This window comes from Carcharodon carcharias, chromosome 5 (genome assembly GCF_017639515.1).
Source record: "Carcharodon carcharias isolate sCarCar2 chromosome 5, sCarCar2.pri, whole genome shotgun sequence".
NCBI classification, from domain to species: Eukaryota; Metazoa; Chordata; class Chondrichthyes; order Lamniformes; family Lamnidae; genus Carcharodon; species Carcharodon carcharias.
In genome coordinates this window covers 109,720,128-109,740,515 of record NC_054471.1, presented here as the reverse complement: position 1 = coordinate 109,740,515, position 20,388 = coordinate 109,720,128, and the positions used below count along the sequence as shown (strand labels likewise).

The 20,388-nt window shown below is 42.0% G+C and overlaps 1 protein-coding gene across 1 annotated transcript in view; it reads right to left on the bottom strand.

Annotated features, from left to right (window-relative positions):
• Positions 1-20,388, bottom strand: part of nid1a (nidogen 1a) — a 107,394-nt gene that overhangs the window by 70,637 nt on the left and 16,369 nt on the right. Inside the window, exons 4-8 of the mRNA XM_041188060.1 lie at positions 14,936-15,351; positions 10,493-10,642; positions 7,809-8,060; positions 4,322-4,522; positions 1,082-1,315 (exon numbers count right to left, since the gene is read on the bottom strand). Of these exons, the coding sequence (XP_041043994.1) occupies positions 1,082-1,315; positions 4,322-4,522; positions 7,809-8,060; positions 10,493-10,642; positions 14,936-15,351 (1,253 nt within the window). The remainder of the gene's footprint in view (positions 1-1,081; positions 1,316-4,321; positions 4,523-7,808; positions 8,061-10,492; positions 10,643-14,935; positions 15,352-20,388) is intronic.

Here is a 20,388-nt window from a genome sequence, read left to right as displayed (position 1 = left end):
CACCGGATCTAGTTAGATCACTTAAAACACTATCAGGTGCTGCTTTTGTCTGTTAAAACTGTTCACTATTCCAGGATCATCCTGGAATGCAAAGATAACCCCTGGCTTCTTTTCTCCACTGCAAACCAACTTCTTAAACCCTTCTCCTCTGTTCCCTCCAACGTCACCTCCACAGTAGGTGCAAGGAGCTCTGGCTTCTTTGTCACTATGATCGAGACAATCCAATCCGCTGCCTCTGCCACAACCCCTCCTTCCAGTAGCCCACCTGCCAAACTTATTTTAATGCTCCCCCTGCCCTGGCCTTGAACTCTCATCTTTCAAGTTTCCCTCCTATCTCCGCTCATGCCCTTTCTCAACTCATCTTGCCCATGCAACCCATCTCCTGTTCACTTGATCCTATTCCCATTAAATTGATGATCACCCAACTTCCCCCCAGGTCCCAATTTAGCCGATACTGTCAACTCTCTCTTCAGGTGTTATCTCTCTGTCCTTTAAATCTGCTATCACCACCTCATCAGTGGCTCTACTGGTAATATTGGGCAAGATTGGGTCTGATGCCATCCATGGCCCAACAGTTAAACACTCATGGCCTGGACTCAGCTTTGAAGAGAGTAACTGGTGCCTAAGGAACTACACCCAAGTGAATCATTGCCTTCAGGAATGGGGAAGTCAGGACGACCAGATTTATTTCAACAGCCTAGGATGCATGCCAACAGAGCCTGGTGACTTATCCACCTTAAGTTTAGCTAATTGTTTAATATTTAATAGGTCGAGAGGAAGGAGCCATTATAAGTTGAGCTGAACCACAGTTTTTATGCTGTAAATTCTATGCACCAGCATGGCAACCACTTCTGTAGAGACAACAATCAAGATCACATGACATTTATAAAGCACTTAAGTGAAACGAATCAACTCTACTGTTACAAGCACATAAAATAATCCTGCTTCACTCAACCCCTCAAAGGCAAATGTTCAACCATAAACCCAATAACTGGCAAATAGCCCTTGGTCATCATGCATCCCTCTTACGCAGCTTCTTTCCAAAACGTACTCCATTTGGGTAAAGATTACATACAAATACCTTGAACTGGTCCAATCTTGTTGCTCATTGCATATCGCAATATCTGTTCATTTTTATCATACAGAACAAACGTGCGATCCACGGATAGCTGCTGAGTGGTGGGTACCAATCGAGCATCATCATCATGGATACAGCCCTGAAAGCTGATCGTCTGTTTCAACTGGAAGGAGTAGCTCAGTGAGGTTCCGCCAGGAAATTCTATCATATACTGTATGTTTGAAGAAGACATGATCGCTGAAGGAAGAAAAGATAAAGCCAGTGATTCTCAGTGTTCAAGAATTAACTACATTATTAAGTAAATACAAAAAAAAATTTGAATTTGTATCATGCCTTTCACAACTTCAGGGTGATCCAAAGTGTTTTACAGCCAATGAAGTGCTACTTTTTTTAAAAAGTAGGAAATGTGCATCAATTTGCACACAGCAAGTTCCCACAAACAATGGGATAAATGACCCAAACAATTCATTTTGTTTGAGGCATGAATATTTGCCAGGATGCAAGAAAAAACTCCCCTGCTATTCTTCTAATCTTTATATTCTCCTGAGTGGGCACATAGGCCCTCAGCTAAACATCTCATTTGAAAGGCTGCATCATCGACTGTGCACCATTCCCCTAGTACTGCACTGGGTGTGTCAGCCTGGATTTTGTGCTCAATTCTCTGGAGTGAGGCTTAAACTCAGAAGAAAGATTACTAACCCTCTGAACCATGGCTGACACAGGCAATAGCTGCATGAAGAGAGAAGTGGAGCACCTATGTATAAGTTTGCACATGGAGAGGTCTCTAATGAGCAGATAGTTTCTTTTTTCCTCATCCAACTTTATCAGGACCACGATCCTGGATAACTTTTTCCCCTTCTCACTCCATGGTTTAGACATAACAGAATGCTATCTAATTACATTCAAAAAACTTGACACCATCCAGGCCAAAGCAGCCCGCTTGATTGACACCCCACCCACCACCTTAAACATTCACTCCAACCACCACCTGTGTGCCACATCTACACAGACACACTACAACAATTGTCAGGACCCCTTTGACACCACCTAGAAGGACAAGATCAGCAGGCATATGGGCACACCACCTTCTGCAAGTTCACCTCCAAGTCATTCACCATCCTGACTTGGAAATATATCGCTGTTCCTCCAGTGCCACCGGGTCAAAATCCCGGAACTCCCTAACAGCATTCTGGGTGCACCTACACTATCCAGATTGCAGCAGTTCAAGAAGGGGCTCACCACCACCTTCTCAAGGACGATTAGGAATGCACAATGAATACTGGCCTTGTTAGCAATGTCCACATCTCCCGAATTGTTTTTCTTTAAAAAAAAAGAGTACCACATCTATCATTTCAACCGAGATCAGCTAGACAGTGAGAGTAGACTGCGTGGCTCTGCTACCCAGTGACTTACCATAGCTGAGCCAACAAGAAAACAAACCTAATGTTAATGTCACTGGAGTGTTAGTTTACGCTAAGAGGCTTTTCACAACGTTACTTGGGATTTTGTATAAAATCAACCCAACAATTAAATTAGCCCATTTCTAATACAAAAGTTACACATGATGCTCTGGGCAATATTAACATACTGCTGGGTCAGGAAATGCCAAAATCCATCCAAGACTTTGCTTTTTTTGGACTTGGAAGAGGAAAAGAAACTCCAAGGAATTTCACTCCTCCACACCAAGAGTTCAACTATCATTGTACCCTGCAGCAAGAGTGGGTCTCATCAGAGGCACAGGGGACACTGCCCCACAGTATCCTCAGTCACCAGGAGATTGCATTTAAGATGATTAAAGAAGTTGAGAGAGTAGATAGACAGTAACTCTATCTTATGGTGGGAGGAGTTCAGAGCAAAAGGAACATAACCATAAAATTAGAGCTAGGCTATTCAGCGGCGATGTCAGAAAGCACTTCGGAGAGCTATGATAAAAGAACATAACATTCAAAGACATTATAAAGCAAACCAGGAATGTTACAGAACATATATTTTCTGAACTATGACCATTGTTTAAAAAGTAATCAATATTTGTTAGTCTTCAAACAGCATTGAAGGAAACTAGCCTGTTGACTGTGTCGATTCTCTGAAAGGGCTGTTGAATGAGTCCCGCTTCCTGCATTTTCCCCAGAGCCTTGCGAGTTTCCTCCTTTCCAAGCTGATAGCCATGTAAGTAATGCTGCTATTATGACGCCCATGCTTGCAGCACACCATTTTCCCACGCCCAATGGAAAGCAAACAAGATCTTACTCATTTAGACAATGTTTAACTCGTGGACTTTTTATCATGTCGACAACAGTTTTATAACCAAGGAACGTCCAAAGAAATGTTTTTTTTAAAATCATGATTTTTTTTTTAAATAAGCCACCACTTTGATTTATCAGCCACATTTTGCTCACAGCAGTTGCCTTGTAAATTAATATTTAATTCCTGGAATTTGGCAACATCACATGCATCAGAATCCTGAGTTATCCGAAATTGGTATCAGGCCTTGTCATAATAATGGGAGCAAGTTGTTGGCATCTGTTGACCCTTCCAGTTCTCCCAAAATGAGGGATTTGAATTAGGGCCTCAGGGTAGTTTGCAGGAAGGACTGAGCCAGGGGCCACAGTGATGTTTACAGAAGCGCTCCTGCACGCCCCAACTCCGCAGAAGTAAAAGGAAAACCTTCTTTACCATTTCTCCAGCAGCCTCCAGCTGACACAGAACTGGTAGAGAGAAAAGGGTAGATTGTCACAGGAGTATTAGGCTCAGAGACTGTTCACAACTTCACTTGGGAAACTCTTCTGAGTTTCCTCAGGATTTTATGTAAAATCAACCCAATAGTTAAATTAGCCCATTTCTAATACAAAAGTTACACACGATGCTCTGGGCAATATTAACATACTGCTGGGCCAGGAAATGCCAAAATCCATCCAAGACTTTGTTTTTTTTGGACTCAGAAGAGAAAAAGAAACTCTAGGGAATTCCACCCTTCCACACCAAGAGGTCAACTATCATTGTGCCCTGCAGCAAGAGTCTCATCAGAGGCACAGAGGACAGTGCCCCACAGTATCCTCAGCCACCAGGTGACTTTTTTGCAGAACTAAAGTTGATAAATGGCTTGCACCCACTGCGTTGAGTTTTCTTTTCCCTTCCACCTGTTGGTTGACTTCCAGTGGGTCTTAAACATTGAACCGGTTATTGTCAAGCTATCAACATTGTTCCAAACTAAAAATGATTAAGAACGTTCTCCTGCACACTCACCGGAGCTTGAGTAGTGGTACAACTCATTGTACGGCTCTATATGCACAGTTGACTCCTGTGGAATTTCAGGAACTCGTCCTTCCAGGGAGGTTGTGATGGTGAGGTGGTTATGCTCATCAATTCCACCAAAGTGCTGAATGATGGAAAGTTTCTCATTACCAGGTGTAAAGGTCACCTCCGCTCGACGACTGAATTCACCACCTAGCGGAATAAAAACACCAAGACCATCCAGTCACAACCAATTTCCATACACATACACACACAAATAAACACACAAACAGTTTCACAACATGAGACAACACAGGTAAATTTTCATTTACTGTATACAGCACCTTTAAGATAGCAAAATGGCCCAAGGCACTTCACAGGAATGCAGTTAGTCAAAGGTTTGACACCGATCCAGTTAAGGAAGTATTAGGACAGGTGGCCAAAGGTTTGGTCAAAAAGGTAGGTTTTAAAAGGGGATCCTAAAAGAGAGAAAGAAAGGCAGAGAGATTTAGAGAGGGAATTCCAGAGCTTAGGGCCAAAATAAATGAAGACAGGCAGTCAAAGCCGGGGCAAAGGAAATCAGAGATTCACAAAATGCCTGAATTGGAGGAGTGCAGAGCTATCAGTGGGTTGTAGGGCTGGAGGAGGTTATGAGAAAAGGGGGTGGTGGGGCGGCCTGTAGGGCTGGCGGTTACAGAGATGGGGAGGAGTGAAGTCATAAAGCAATTTGAACACAAGAATTAGAATTTTAAATGTGAGGTGGTGCAGTACTGGGAACCAATGTTTAGCACAGGGGTGATGGGTGCAGAAACATAACATGTGCATTACAGACTTATCATGACAGAACACCACTATTCCGCAAGTTCCCTAGCGAGGTCTGGACTCAATTAATGTGGTAACCATATGGATGGAGACAGATGTTAAAAGTTCCCACATGGTTATAGTAACTTTTCATGACCTATAATTTTTGCAAATGTTATATTTCAGCCCTGCCAACAGGATTTCCACAAGGATTTCACAAATTTAATCGCAAGACCAAATTCTGAATACTTGGAGTCTCTAATGTAATAAAGGGGCATTTCCTGTAATCTGGCAGAGCCTTTACAGACTGCTGTCAGCTCAGTGCCTATAAGAATGCAACACAGTGCATTCTCATGAGAATGAAATAATTCACAAAATTATCAAAGTATTTTTCCAAATAGCATGCAATAGAAAAAAATAGAATTATTAAATAGCGTTTAACAAATATGGCAAAGGTTAGAACACTCTGCCAAGTATTAGAATAGATGGCTGCAACAATCTTCGTGCTTCCCCATGCCACATTATGCATGTGGCCTAAAGAGCCGAATAATATAATACTCTTAATTACCGAGTTTTGGAAAAGGTCAATTACCCTAACTACCATCTTTGCCATTCTGAAGGTGGAGTGTATTTGAGAAGGCACCCAAGCATCTGGTCATTCCAAGAGATGTAGGGTAGACATAGAGATGATGTTTCCACTTGTGGGTAGGTCAAAACTATGGGACATCAATATAAGATGGTCATTAATAAATCCAATTAGGAAATTCAGGAGAAGTGTCTGTACTCCAGAGTGTGGTTAGAAAGTGGAACTCGGTACCACATGGAGTGGTTGAGTCAATAGCATTGAATGCATTTAAGGAGAAGCTAAATAAACAGGTGAGAAAGAATGGTACAGAAGGTTAATACTGATGGGGAAGGCTGGTGTGGAGCATAAATACCAGTATGGACCAGCTGACCCAAATGGCCTGTTTCTTTGCTGTAAATTTAATGTAATTCTTTATAAGAGATGCAAAATACAGGAATCAAGTTTAGATCACAGCACACAATTCAATTTAAGGCATTTAAGATTACGACAGAGTACGATAGGGTAGACAGATATTTCCTCTGGTGGGGAGTCCAGAACAAGGGGCATAATATTAACATTTGAGTTAGGTCTCAGAAGCAATGGCACAAAGGACTTTTGAAAAAGATGGTGGAAATCTAGAACTCTCTTCCCTTCTCCCCCGCCCTTCCCCCCACCCATCCTTCCAAAAAAGCTGCTGAGGCTGGGGTCAACAGAAAATTTCAAAGCATGAAATTGATGATTAGGTAAGGGCATTAAGAGTTACAAAACCAAGATGGTTGAACAGATCAATCCGAGATTGATCAATTTTTGCTAGACAAGGTTAAGTAAGCCAAGGCGAGTAAATGGAGATAGGGTACTTGATAAGTCACAATCTCATTGAATAGCAGGGCCCAATTGAAGAGATGTATGGCCTCCTCCTGTTCCTATATGTTCTATGTTCAGAAGGATTTGAGCAATATTACAGAGCTGTTCACTTTGCTCCAACAGAGAATACGGTGGAAGACGTACAATGGGAATCTTATTATTACTCTGAAGCTAAACAGATCTAAATATTTCATATGGACAGTTTAAAATTTGGTCCAACAAAGAAAATGCTGAAAAGGTCAGCAGAACAGAACATTTGGGCAGTGGTTGTTAAATTTTCTTCAGTCCTTCATTTCCTGTTGGTGCCTCAAGTTTAAAGGAGCTAGTATGAGGGTAGAAAGTTAATCTCTCGGCAACAGTTTGTAAATAAATTGTTCCAACTGGCTGTCCAACTCTTTTTCTCAGAGGAGCTGCTTTCCTCAAGTGGGGCGACAGTTCTGGCACTATTCCAGTACTCCTGGTTTCACGATTGTTAAGAAAAAGATCAAGCAGTTCGCTGTCTGCACCAGAATTTAGTAGCTTTTCTGGAAAAAGCTAATGACATAAGCTAACACAGAACTTTCGATCAAATTGATCTGTAAACCTAGCAAAACTTGTTTTTTTCAAATTTTACAACAAGGTTTTTAAACCGTTCCCTCAACCTGTTATTGACTTAAACCTCACCATCGCCGACATTTAGATTACCAAGATTACACAATCTCCCTCATCATTCGCATCTCCTGGCAATACCTCAAACCTGCCTACCCTTATCAATTCCGAGAAAATAACTATCCCTGGTTTGCTCAGCAGCAATTGATCAAGATTCAAATCCTCTCCTCTGACGTTCCGCTATTGTATGTTAAACAGTTGCCTCATTTCTGCCTGAAATACTCTTGCCTGCACCAGGCCCTTTGTGGTCCCTCATTGCTACCTGTGGAGCATTCCCAGCCTTATACTGAGTGCGTCTGTTATGCAACTCATCTTGTCAAACACTACCAGAACTGATTTGACCACCACTAACAACATTTCCTCTTCCTCACTGCTGCCAAATCTTCTACCCCATCTGTGACTTCGATAGGGCAAGGAAGACCTCAAACACACCTACACCACCATAACGTGAGAAATAGAGAGGTAGAAAGGTTTCGGGGTGGTGGTGGTGGTGGAGGAATTACAGAGCTTACAGACTAAGCAGCTTAAAGCATGGCTGTCAATGGTGTAGCAATTAAACTTGGTATCAATCCACTTCACGTGAAGATAACCCAGTATTTTTAGGGTGATGAGACCACTTACCAACAATACTAAACCCATTTTCATAGCCAGGTTGCTCCAGAGCAAACATCCAACCAATAATACTTCCAACAGAAGACAGTGGCAAGAGAGACCAGCCTAGCGCTGTTGGGATTCTGCTTATAGCAGTGTACGAGCGACCATCATTTACCACTACATATGAATGTAGGTCAATGTTCTCAACCTGGATAGGTACTGGGCTGGTTCCTACAAAAATCTTTGCATTGACCTTTCCATTGACACGCTGTGGAGATCCTGTAAAAAACAAAAAGGAAAATAGTTAGAGGATTTTTGAACTCATTTCTGGACTGACTGAAGAATTGAGCAGCCAGGGCTTTTCGCCCTTACCGTTATCCAATGATCTTGCTGGACAGGGCGTGGTGGACATCAAATAAGGATAAGATTAAGGGCTGGAATTTATGGGTGCTGTGGTCCCTGCTTCTCCCCACCAGCTAAAAAGGTCAGTGACAAGTCTGCTCACGATCCTGACAGCTGCCCTGCAACCATTGAACACTGGGACTTAAATGGCCATTGGGAGTTAAATGGTTGTCCAACACCTCCTCCGCACCTCCCACCAACCCTCGCCCAGTTAATATGTCACCAGGACCAGAAGGGATGCATTTAAGGAAAGCAAAGGTGGAAATTGAGGAGGTACTTGCCACAATCTTCCAATCCTCCTTCAATATAGTGGGTGATGCCAGAAAACTGGAGAATTATAAATGTTACGCTATCGTACAAAAATTAGTGCAAGGATAATTAGTAGTAATTACAAGGCAGTCAGTTTAAATTTGGCAGTAGGAAAGCATTTAAAAACGATAACCCCGGACAAAATTAGGAGTCATTTGGACAAATGTGGATTAATTAAGGAAAGACAGCATGGATTGGTTAAAGACAAATTGTGTTTTTAATTTGATTGATTTTTTTGAAGTGGTAACTGAGAGGGTAAAGCGATTAATGTGGTGTACATGGACTTCTAAAAGGTGTTTAATAAAATGCCACATAACAGGCTTGCCAGCAGAACTGAAGCTCATAAGCTAAAAAGGATAGCGGCAGCACAGATATGAAGGCGGCTGAGTGACAGGAAACAGTCATGGTAAACAGCTGTTCTTTGGGCTGGAGGAAGGAATATGATGGGGTTCATGAGGGCTGGTACTGGGACCCCTGCTTTTCATGGCACATGCAAATGAATTTTGATGCAGAGAAGTGTGAAGTTATACATTTTGGTACAAAAGGCAAAGGGGCAATATAAAGTAAAGGGAGCAATTCTAAAGGGGGTGCAGAAACGGTGACACCTAGGGTTTATGTGCTCCAATTGTTGAAAGTGGCAAGGCAGGTTGAGAAAGTGATTAAAAAGGCATAGCAACCTGAGCTTTATAAATAGAAGCACAGGATTACAAAAGCAAGAAAGTTATGATAAACCTGAATAAAACGCTGGTTCGTACTTAACTGGAATTATGTGTCCAAATCTGGGAACTGCATGTTAGGAAGGATGTGAAAGCTTTAGGGAGAGTGCAGAAGGGATTTACGACAATAGTTCCACGGATGAAGGATTTCAGCTACATGGACAGATCGGAGAAGCTTGAGTTGTTCTCCTTAGAGAAGGTCAAAAGGAGATTTGAAAGAGGTGCTCAAAATCATGAAGGGTCTGGACAGAATAGATATTGAGAAACTATAACCTTTGGCAGAAGGTTCAAGTACCAGAGCACCATGTCAAAAGAACAAACAGTGACATGAGAAAAAACATTTTTACACTGTGAGTGGTTAAGGTTTGGAATGCACTGCCGAAGAGCATGGTGGCGGCAGATTCAACAGTGGCATTCAAAAGGGAATTGCATAAGCACCTGAAGAGAAAAAAAATTGCAGGGTCATGAGGAAAAGACAGGGAAGTGAGACTAACTGAGTTGTTCTTACAGAGAGCTGGTATGGACATGACGGGGTGAATAGCTACATTAATGCTGTAACTATTCTATGATTCAAGAAGGCTGTGGATGCTGGGATCAGTCAGATCTTTCAAAAGTGATAACCACAGAGTTTTGATGTGGTAAGGATATCAAGTGATGGGGTTTGGGATAAGAAAATAATTGCGGGTAAATGCAGCTGAGGTACAAGTTAGCTGTGACCTACTTGGACCAGGCTTGAAGAGGCTGAGTTGCCAACTCCTGGTCCTATGCTCCATGATGATTAAATAGCTTGTGATGTTCACTATTTTCAACTCATACATAAGGAATGACCACTCAGATGAGCGTTGTAGGTCACTCATGGAGCAATACCCAGAAATAAAAAATCCCCTTCCTATTCACAAATCAACAATCATGGTCCCTCTACCTATACAGCATGCAAACAGCCCGGATAACTAGAGGCAGGTACCATGTAGTGTATCATATGAAAATTTGCAGATTTTCGCCAAGTCTAAATCACAGATCACTCAAAATATGAACTTATTTCATAAAAGAACACTTTTATCATTAAGCCAAGACTTCTTTTTTCTGGTGGCCTTCTACCTTTGTCTGTGCTCTTGTTCTGCCAAATGTCCATTCACTACACCACCAACCTATAAAGGGCTTGGAGACTTCTTTTTGGAGGAAATGTGCATTCAAAAATGCAGTTCATCATTGCCGAAATCTTTTCTTCCACGTGAATAAGCTTTTTGGTCTTGGAAGGAAAAGCATAATGCAAATCAGACTTACCTTCTGCAATGCACTGCTTGCCATTTCCATAATAACCAGGATTACAATGACAGCAGAAGCCTGCCACATAGTCCCTGCATTGGCCGTGAATCGAACAGACCTGACGACTGTTGGCGCATGTCAGCTGTCTTTCTGTACTGTATGAGAAAACTGGTAGAAGGGGGGAGAAAAACACCACAATCAAATTTGCAGAACAAGACATAGATTTTCAACTTTAGCAAGAGTTTGGCTACATTTGAGTAACATTATCTATCCAGCAGGGGTTGAGTAGGGAGATAGACAGAATGGGTTTTTGTTTCTGTTAATTATTTACAATTTTACCTTACAAGGGAGAAGCAAATACAAGTAAATGCAGCCAACAGAAAAAAAGTCAGAATCAAGAATATTACTCCAAATGTTAGAGGAAAAAATATGTACAGATACAACTGTGTTAATATAGAGGGTGAAAGGAAGTAAAAAGGCAGGATTCAGTGGGGGAATGAGTGACTGACTCCAATAATGTCCCACGAAAAGGGTTATAGAACCAATTTCTTGCCTTGGATTGGCATAACCAGTCCCACCAAGAACACAGTGCATTGACTCTGCTTTAAGTGATGGGTCAAGCACTGACAAACTAAATGGGTTGGCAAGCTGTAACTAGTGAGGTGCCACTGGGATCAGTGCTGGGGCCTCAACTATTTACAATCTATACTAACGACTTGGATGAAGGGACTGAATGTACGGTAGATAAATTTGCTGATGACAGAAAAATAGGTATTAAAGTAAATTGTCAAAAGGACATAAGGAGTCTGCAAAGGGGTTTAGATAGGTTTAGTAAGTGGGCAAAAATTTGGCAGATGGAGTATAACGTGGGAGAATGTTAACTTGTACACTTTGGCAGGAAGAATAGAAAAGCAGAATATCATTTAAGTGGAGAGAGACTGCACAATTCCATGGTACAGAGGGATCTGGGTATCCTGATACATGAATCACAAAAAGTTAGTATACAGATACAGCAAGTGATTAGAAAGACAAATGGAATGTTGTTGATTATTGCAAGGGGAATGGAATATAAAGTAGGGATGCTTTGCTACAGTTGTACAGGGCATTGAGGAGATCACATTTAGAGCTGTGTGTATAGTTTTGGTCTCCTTATTTAAGAAAGGACATAATTGTATTAGAAGCAGTTCAGGGAAGGTTCACTCGACTGATTCCTGGGATGAAAGGGTTATAACATGAGGAAAGGTTGAGCATATTGGGACTCTACTCTTCAGAATTTAGAAGAATGAAAAATGATCTTATTGAAACATATGTGACCCTGAGGGGATTTGACAGGATGATTGCTGAGGGAATGTTTCCTCTGTGGGGGAATCTCAAACTAGGGGACACGGTCTCCCATTTAAAACTGACTTGAGGGAGGAATTCTTTCTCTGAGGGTCGTTAGCTGTGGAATTCTCTTCCCTTGAGAGCGATGGAAGCAAGGGCACTGGATTTACTCAAGGCTGAGTTAGATAGATTCCTGATCGACAAGGGAGTTAAAGGTCATAGGGGCCACAATCTGATCAGCCATAATCTTATCGAATCACAGAGCAGGCTTGATGGGTCGAATGGTCTTCTCCTGCTCCTAATTCTCTTGTTCTTGTGTGTTCCAGGAAAGGAGAGCAGGGCCTGAAGCTGTTGGTTATACAAAACATTACACTGAGTGGATTCTTACAACAAGTAGATCCAGAAGGCCACCTGGAACTACACCATTGACACACTCCACACTGTGGAATAGCAAAGCCAAATCTTCTACTAAAGTGGAATTATTTTATAAATGCATTCTAAAATACCACATGGGGCTGACATCTCTAAGGGAGTGTGTGTACTGGACAGCCACATGGAAGAACAATTTTAATTTATATAGCACATTTAACACAATAAACCTCCCAAAGTGCTTCACAACAGCATAATCAGTCAAAATTTGACACCAAACTACATAAGGAGGTATTGGAACAGGCAGCCAAAGGTAGGTTTTAAGAGGTATCTTACAAGGATAGTGAAGATGTAGGAGATTTAGGGAGGAAATTTCAGAGCTTAAGGTCGAGGCAGCTGAAGGCACGGCCACCAATAATGGGGCAAAAATAAAATCTGGGCTGCACAAAAGGCCAGAACTGAAGAGCACAGAGGTCTGAGAGGACATCTGGAATTTACAGAGACAGGGATGGGAGAGGCCACGGAGAGATTTGAATACAAGGATGAGAATGTTAATGTTAAGGCATCAGCAGTCACCCTGATACAGGGGATGGAAAGGTTCTGATGCAAAACTGAAACCAGCGGCGGGGCGAGGTGCAGCTGGGGAGTCAACAGTGACCAGAGATTCAACTCATCAAGCCACATAAATATTATGGCTGCTCCAGCAGGTCAGAGGCTGGGCATTCTGTGACTCATTGAACGGTTCATATCATGACAACCCAGAGTCTCTCCATCCCCAAGTTACAAGCCAGGAGTGTGATTCTCCACTTACCAAAGCTGGATACCATCCAGGATAAAGCAAGCCACTTGTTTGGCAGCCCGCACACCATAGCTGCAGTGTGTACCATCGACAAGATGCACTGCTGCAACTAGCCAAGACTTCTTTGACAGCACCTCACAAACCTGCAGCCTCTAACGCCTAGAATCACAAGGGCAGGAGGTGAATGGGAACATCACCACCCTCCAAGTCAAACACCACCCTGGCTTGTGAATATATCACCATTTCTTCACTAATTCTGGGCAAAATCCTGGAACTCCCTCCCTAACAACACCATGGGAGTACTTATACAACTCAAGAAGGACAGCTCACTACGATCTTATCCAGGGCAACTAAGGATGGTGGTCTTGCCAGCAATGCCTATACTTTTTTTAGAACTCAGTCATTTGGGTGAGGTTCAACAGGGTGCACTCCCTTGATAGAACCATTTTCCAGCAGGGAACATCCAGGGAAGAAGGGAAAAAAGAAAACCAGCTGGCAAAAGAAACATGAAAATAACGAGCGAATGGAAGGTCTAAATTTCAGAAAGAAAATCAAGTTACAGTTTAGAAATGGAAAAGGGCAAAAGTAGGATTCAAGGAAAATCAAGAAAATAAATGTACGTTCAGGTTTCTAAAATCACACCAGTGGCCTTTTTCATATTCAGGTTTGCATCTGGTTAAAATGACGAACCACAATATATGCACACATTACTGGCCTTAGATCAAATAGCACATCCACTGATCAGGTTTACAAGTAAAGGTCCAGAATTTGCTGGAGTTAAAAAGCACACCATAAATTGGATTTCTTTTCCTCAGCCTTCATATCATTGTATTTTTGCGCAATAGCTTGTTTCAAAGTATGAACCGGTAACATTGAGGCAAGGGAAATGGGCAGCTGGGACTTCATAAATGCCAGGACCAATAGTAGGTACCTCCTTAACCAACTAAATTTAAGGACAAGGATAGAAACAGAGAAACAACCGAGAAGTAAATTGGGTGAATTAGTGTCAAATTAGATACAGAAAGAGAAAAAATGAGGGGGAAAGATTAGATACAGAGGGGAGACAGAAAGGAAAAACAAGATTTTATTAGGTAATATTTTATAATTAAAATCCCATGAGGAATAATTTACTACCTGAAGGAGTGAGAGTCCGCGGTTTTATTATGACCTTTCTGGGCCAGAGAGGTTGAGTTTCATGTCAGCCCCATAAACCACATGATTAAAAAGGTCATTATGACATGAATTTCCAGATCCAAATGGTTAAAACAAGATTCATTCATATGACAAGGCAGATTCAACATTTACATGATATTTTCATGGGGAGATGGTGCATAGTGGTAATCTCACTGGACTGGTAATTAAAAGGCCCAGGCTTATGCTCTGGGGCATGGGTTTAATTCCAACCATGGCAGCTGGTGGTATTCAAATTCAATCAATAAATCGCGAATTGAAAGCTACCTCAGTGATGGTGACCATGAAAACTATCATCAATTCTAGTGAACCAGATGGATTTTTACAAATGCCCTTTAAGGAAGGAAATCTGCCATCTTTACCTGGTCTGGCCTACATGTGACTCCAAACCCACAGCAATGTGGTTGACTCTTAACTACCTTCTGAAATGGCTTAGCAAGCCATTTAGTTCAAGGGCAAATAAGGGTGGGCAACAAATACTGGCCTTGCCAGCGATGCCAACATCCAATGGAAGAATAAAGAAAATACAGTGGCCAGGCTCATGACAAGAAAGTCCTTTTTTTGTTTTTAGCAAAGATAGTGGCGGAGTGATGCAAATCGTTTAGCAATTTGTGGTAATTTGCAACTCAGTGTATCTCTTCCTCACCAAAACTTGCCAGGTTATTTTACAAACTAATGACAATGGACCGCGTGAACTCACCTAATTAGTGATCTAGTACTAAACCTTGAAAACATTTTGTAACAATTTACTAAGTACTCTTATCAACAAGTCACCATACCATTTCCAGTCACATCCAACTCTGTGTCCAACAATTCAACTCTGTGCTGGGGAAACTGTGGATGTTGGAACTGGACTGGCTTGGCTTCGATACGTGAGAGAACCGGAACCTGCTCGACATAGCGAGGTTCTTCTGGAACTTCCACATTCTGCTGTGAAGATACCCTGTAGACTACAGCATCCTCCAGGGTGCCAACCTTGTCTTTTTCTTCAGGAGGATCATATTCTGGATCAGACCCATTCTCAGTTACATCCAGATAGGAATTCCTTTGGTGGTCGATAGTTGCAGCAGTAGTAAACGTATCCAGAACGGAATCATCGACATGGAATGTGCTTACACTGGCAGGCACGACGGTATGGTTAGAAGAGCTACCAATTTGGAAAATCCAAACTCCTCGTTCTCCAGAATTACTGTCTCTGTTGAAATAAACATTGGACAAGCTTTTGAGAACTGCCAATTAGATTTTTTGTTTATGGAATGTATTGAAGTTGTCATGTTACAGAACAGTCCTTTCAGCAAATTGATTTTTTTTACTGAATTAGATTTAACAGAGGCCATCTTGTATTTAAGGCCCCTTGTTTTTGAACCCCCAACAAGTGGGAACATCTCTCAGCCAGCCGATCATTATTTTTAGGCCACTCCTCAGGCTTCCCTCTCATAAACTGGTCAATTTTTCCTGATATTTATAACCTTTCAGTTTTAGTATCATCCTTATAAATCTTTCTTTACATTTTCTCCAGGGCCTCTATACCCTTTTTGTGCGTCAGCCGTGGCTCAGTCGGAAGCACTCTTACCTCTGAATCACAAGGTTCCAGGTTCAAGTCCCACTCTGGGGCTTGAGTACAGAAATCAAGGTTGAGGCTCCAGTGCAATGCTGAGGGGGCACTTGACTGTTGGAGGTGCCATCTTTTGGATGAGACATTAAACCAAAGCCCCATTTGCCTGCTTGGGTGTATGTAAAAGATCATGGCATATTTCAAACAACAGCAGGGGAGTTATCCCTGGTGTCCTGGCCAATATATATCCCTCAATTGTCATCACGTTATCTAGTCATTATCACATCATTGTCTGTGGGAGTTTGCTGAATGCAAATCAGCTGCTACATTTTCTACACATTACAATAGTGACTACACTTCAAAAAGTACTTCATTCGCTGTAAAGTGCTTTCAGGCGTCTGATAGTCATGAACAGTCCCATATAAATGTAAGTCTTTCTTTTTATATAATGGAGGCCAAAACTGTACAGAATATTCAAATTGGAACTAATCAAAGTTTGAGACAAGTTTAACATAACATCCCAGCTTTTCAATTCTGGTAAATCCTGAGGCAAACTAAACTACTCAACTAAATTAAACTCCCAGTTCACTGTCATTGCCTGCAAGTTTAACTTGTGCATCCCTTAGTGACCCTATCCCTATCCTAATTTTTCTTCTTCTATTTATACGTCTGCAGAATACTTTGCTAGTTCTTTTTATATTCCTGATAATCGAATATTTCGAATAATGTTGGTCTGCTTTGCTTTCCTAATTGTTATTTTTCTACCTTCGTAACTCATTATCCTTAACCCTAACTTATATTATCAGTTTTCATTTTCACCTTTATTGTGTTACGTACTTAGCATATGCCTTTCTCTGGAGTTTCAGTTTCATTCTTGACTCTTTATTCATCAAGGTATCGTTGGCTCATTGATAGTGTAGGCTAAAAGATGTATGATTATGGTAAATATAGACATAACCAGCTCACTAACTGAGACATAACCAGTTTACTAACTATAGTTAGTCAGAAATCGCTGAAGACCTAAAATTGCATCAGCATGCAGTGAAAGTTATTCCTTTTTTCAAGTAACCGAAAGATTTACAACCATCTTTAGAATGGAGGAAATATGGTTTAAATAACATGAATCCCAGACATGAAGAAAACATGCCTTGTTGGCAGAGAGACAGACTTGAACTGTATGTAATCTGGCTACATTGAAGGTTACATCAGAGATAACATTGTAGTAACTAACACTTTCATTACCCAGCACATTTATCCCTGAGGGGAGAAGGAGCAAAAATGTTAACTGATCATCGTAAAACAACAAAATCAATACCTTAAACAAAAACAGAAAATGCTGGAAAAACTCAGCAGGTCTAACAGCATCTATGGAGAGAAAAACAGAGTTAACATTTCGAGTCCGTATGACTCTTCTTCAGAGCTAAAGAGGAGTAAAAATGTGATGAAATTTATTCTGTTTAAGGGGATTGAACAGGTGAAGCTGGATAGAAGGCCAGCAATAGGTGGGGCAAAGGAGAGGTTCACGAAGATGTCATGAACAAAAGGACAAAGGGGTGTTAATGGTAGTGATACTGGCTAAAGGAGGTGCTGATGGTGGCATTAAGGTCAAGAAGCAGAACGTGGTAATAGCAGGACAAGGGTAAGCAGTCTGGAAAGAACAACATGAACAAGTGACCTTGTGGTGGTGGGGTGGAGTAGGGGAGGGGACGGTGGTGGGAAAAAAGATTGAAAATAAGATAAAAGGTGGGGATGAATAAAACTGAAAATAAATAAAAATAAAAATAAGTGGATAAAAATTAAAAAATAAAAATGAATATTGAAAAAAAGGATTAAAAAAGGGGTGAGGATGGAGGATAGAGTTCAAGGTCTGTAGTTGTTGAACTCAATTCAATTCAATAGGGGAAGAGTGTCCTGCAGTCAGCATCACAGTGAAGCAGTCTGGGAAGAGTGTCCTGCAATCAGCATCGCAGTGAAGCAGTCTGGGAGGAGTGTCCTGCAGTCAGCATCATGGTGAAGCAGTCTGGGAAGAGTGTCCTGCAGTCAGTTTGTGTTGAAAGTAACAAGAGTGACATCACAAGACAGCGAGAGAGAGCGGTGGAGAGATCAGAACCAGCGCAAGTGCGGGGAAGCTTCAAAAAGTGATGTCAGCACAAAGGTGAAAGCTGATTGGTGAGTAGTGGGTAAGTGCTTTTCTCTGGTTTAAAATAGATTAAGCTAAGGAAAGGTAAGGGTTCTAGTTTTTTATTTAAAGTACATAAATAATTTAACTTTTTTTTTTACTGTATTTAACTTAAATTAAGGGTTTATTTTTAACTAGAGGCATGACAGGGCAGCTCAGTCCTGTGTTATGTACTGCCTACAACATGTGGGAAGTCCTAGATGCTCCTTGCACACTGGTCAACCACGTGTGCAGGAAGTCCCACCAGCTGCAGCGGCTTGAGCTCCGAGTTTCGGAGCTTGAGCGGCAGCTGGAGGCACTGAGATGCATCCACGAGGCTGAGTGTTTCGTGGATAGCATGATTTTAGACATGGTGACCACACAGCTTACGGAAGTGCAGAGAGAGAGGGAATGGGTGACCATCAGTCAGAAGAAAGGAGTCAGGCAGGTAGTCAAGAAATTCCTGGGTGCAATTTGCTCGAGAGCCGTTTTTCTGTGTTGGAAAACAGTGAGAGTGATGGTTCCTCTGGGGTGTGCAGCCACACTCATGGCACTGAGTGGCTCAGCTGCACGGGGGTGGGGTGGCGGGGGGGGGGGGGGGAGGAAAAAGAGGGGAAGAGCAATAGTGGTAGGAGACTCCAAAGTAAGGGAAACAGACAGGCGTTTCTGTGGCTGTAGAAATGACTCCAGGATGGTATTTGCCTCCCTAGTGCCAGGTTCAAGGATGTCACTGAACGGCTGCAAAGCATTCTAAAGGGGGAGGGCAAACAGATTTTGTCGTACATATTGGTACCAACAACGTAGGTAGAAAGAGGGATGAGGTCCTGCAAGCAAAATTTAGGGAGCTAGGAAACAGACTAAAAAACAGCACCTCAAAGGCAGTAATCTCTGGATTACTTTCGGTGCCATGCACTTGTGAGTATAGAAATGGGAGGTTAGTCCAAATGAATGCGTGGCTGAAGAGATGGTGCAGGAAGGAGCGCTTTAGATTTCTGGGACATTGGGACCGTTTCTGGGGGCGGTGGGACCTGTACAAGGCAGATGGGTTGCACCTGAACCGGAATAGGACCAACATCCTTGCGGGGAGGTTTGCTACTGCTGTTGGGGAGGTTTTAAACAAACTTGGCAAGGGGATGGGATCCTGAGAGGAGGTTCAGCAGGGGGAGATGCACAGCTAACATTAGAAGAGAGAGCAAGTGAGTCTGGAAGGCATAGAAATTAAGTTAAGGCTCAAGGGGGTATGGCATGGTTGGATGTTATTTATTTTAATGCAAGGAGTTTGACAATAAGGCAGGTGATTTGAGGGCACAAATTAACACATGGAAGTATGATGTCATTGCTGACACACAGACATGTTTGAGAAGGGGGCAGGATTGGCAAATCAATATTCCAGGATATAGGGTCTTCAGGCGAAACAGGGAAGGAGGTAAAAGAGGAGGGGATATCGCAATATTGATCAAGGAATCAATTACAGCAGTAAGGAGGGATGACATCTTAGAAGGCTCCTCAAACTAAGCCATATAGTTGGAACTGAAAAGCAAAAAAGGAGCGATCACATTGCTGGGAATGGACTACAGCCCCCAAACAGTTGCAGAGAATTTGAAGAGCAGATATGTAGGCAAATTTCAGAGAAGTGTAAAAATAATAGGGTAGTAATAGTGGAGGATTTCAACTTCCCCAACATTAACTGGGTTAGTCATTATGTGATAGGTTTTGAGGGAGCAGAATTCTTAAAATGCATCCAGGAGAGCTTTATAAGCCAGTACCGAGAAGGTCCTACAAGAGAGGGGGCGGTCCTGGACTTAATTTTAGGGAATGAAGCTGGGCAAGTGGTAGAGGTATCAGTGGGGGAGCATTTTGCAGATAGTGAGCATAACTCCGTTAGATTCAAGGTTGTAATGGAAAAGGACAAGGATGCACCAGAAATCAGAATTCTAAATTGGGGGAAGGCCGATTTGAATAAGATCAGATACGATTTGGCCAGAGTGGACTGGGACCGGCTACTATTAGGTAAATCTGCGTCAGAGCAGTGGGACTCATTCAAGAAGAAAATAAGGAGAGTACAGGGCCAACATATTCCAGTAAAGACAAGGGGTGGGACCAACAAATCCAGGGAACCCTGGATGTTGAGGGATATCTAGGATTGGATAAAGAGAAAAAGGGAGGCTTATGGCAGATACCGAGGGCTCAAAACAGTGGAAGGCCTAGAGGAATACAGAATGTGTAGGGGGGAAACTTAAAAAAGGAAATTAGGAGAGCAAAAAGGGGGTATGAAAAAACATTGGCAGGTAAAATAAAGGAAAATACAAAGTTATTTTACAAGTACATTAAGAGTAAGAGGATAACTAGGGAAAGAGTAGGGCCCATTAAGGACCATAGTGGTAATTTGTTTGTGGAGCCAGAAGACATGGGTAGGGTTCTAAATGAATACTTTGCGTCGGTGTTCACAAGTGAGAGGGACAACGTGGGTATGGAAATCAAGCAGAAGGACTGTGATTTAATTAAAGAATTAAGCATAG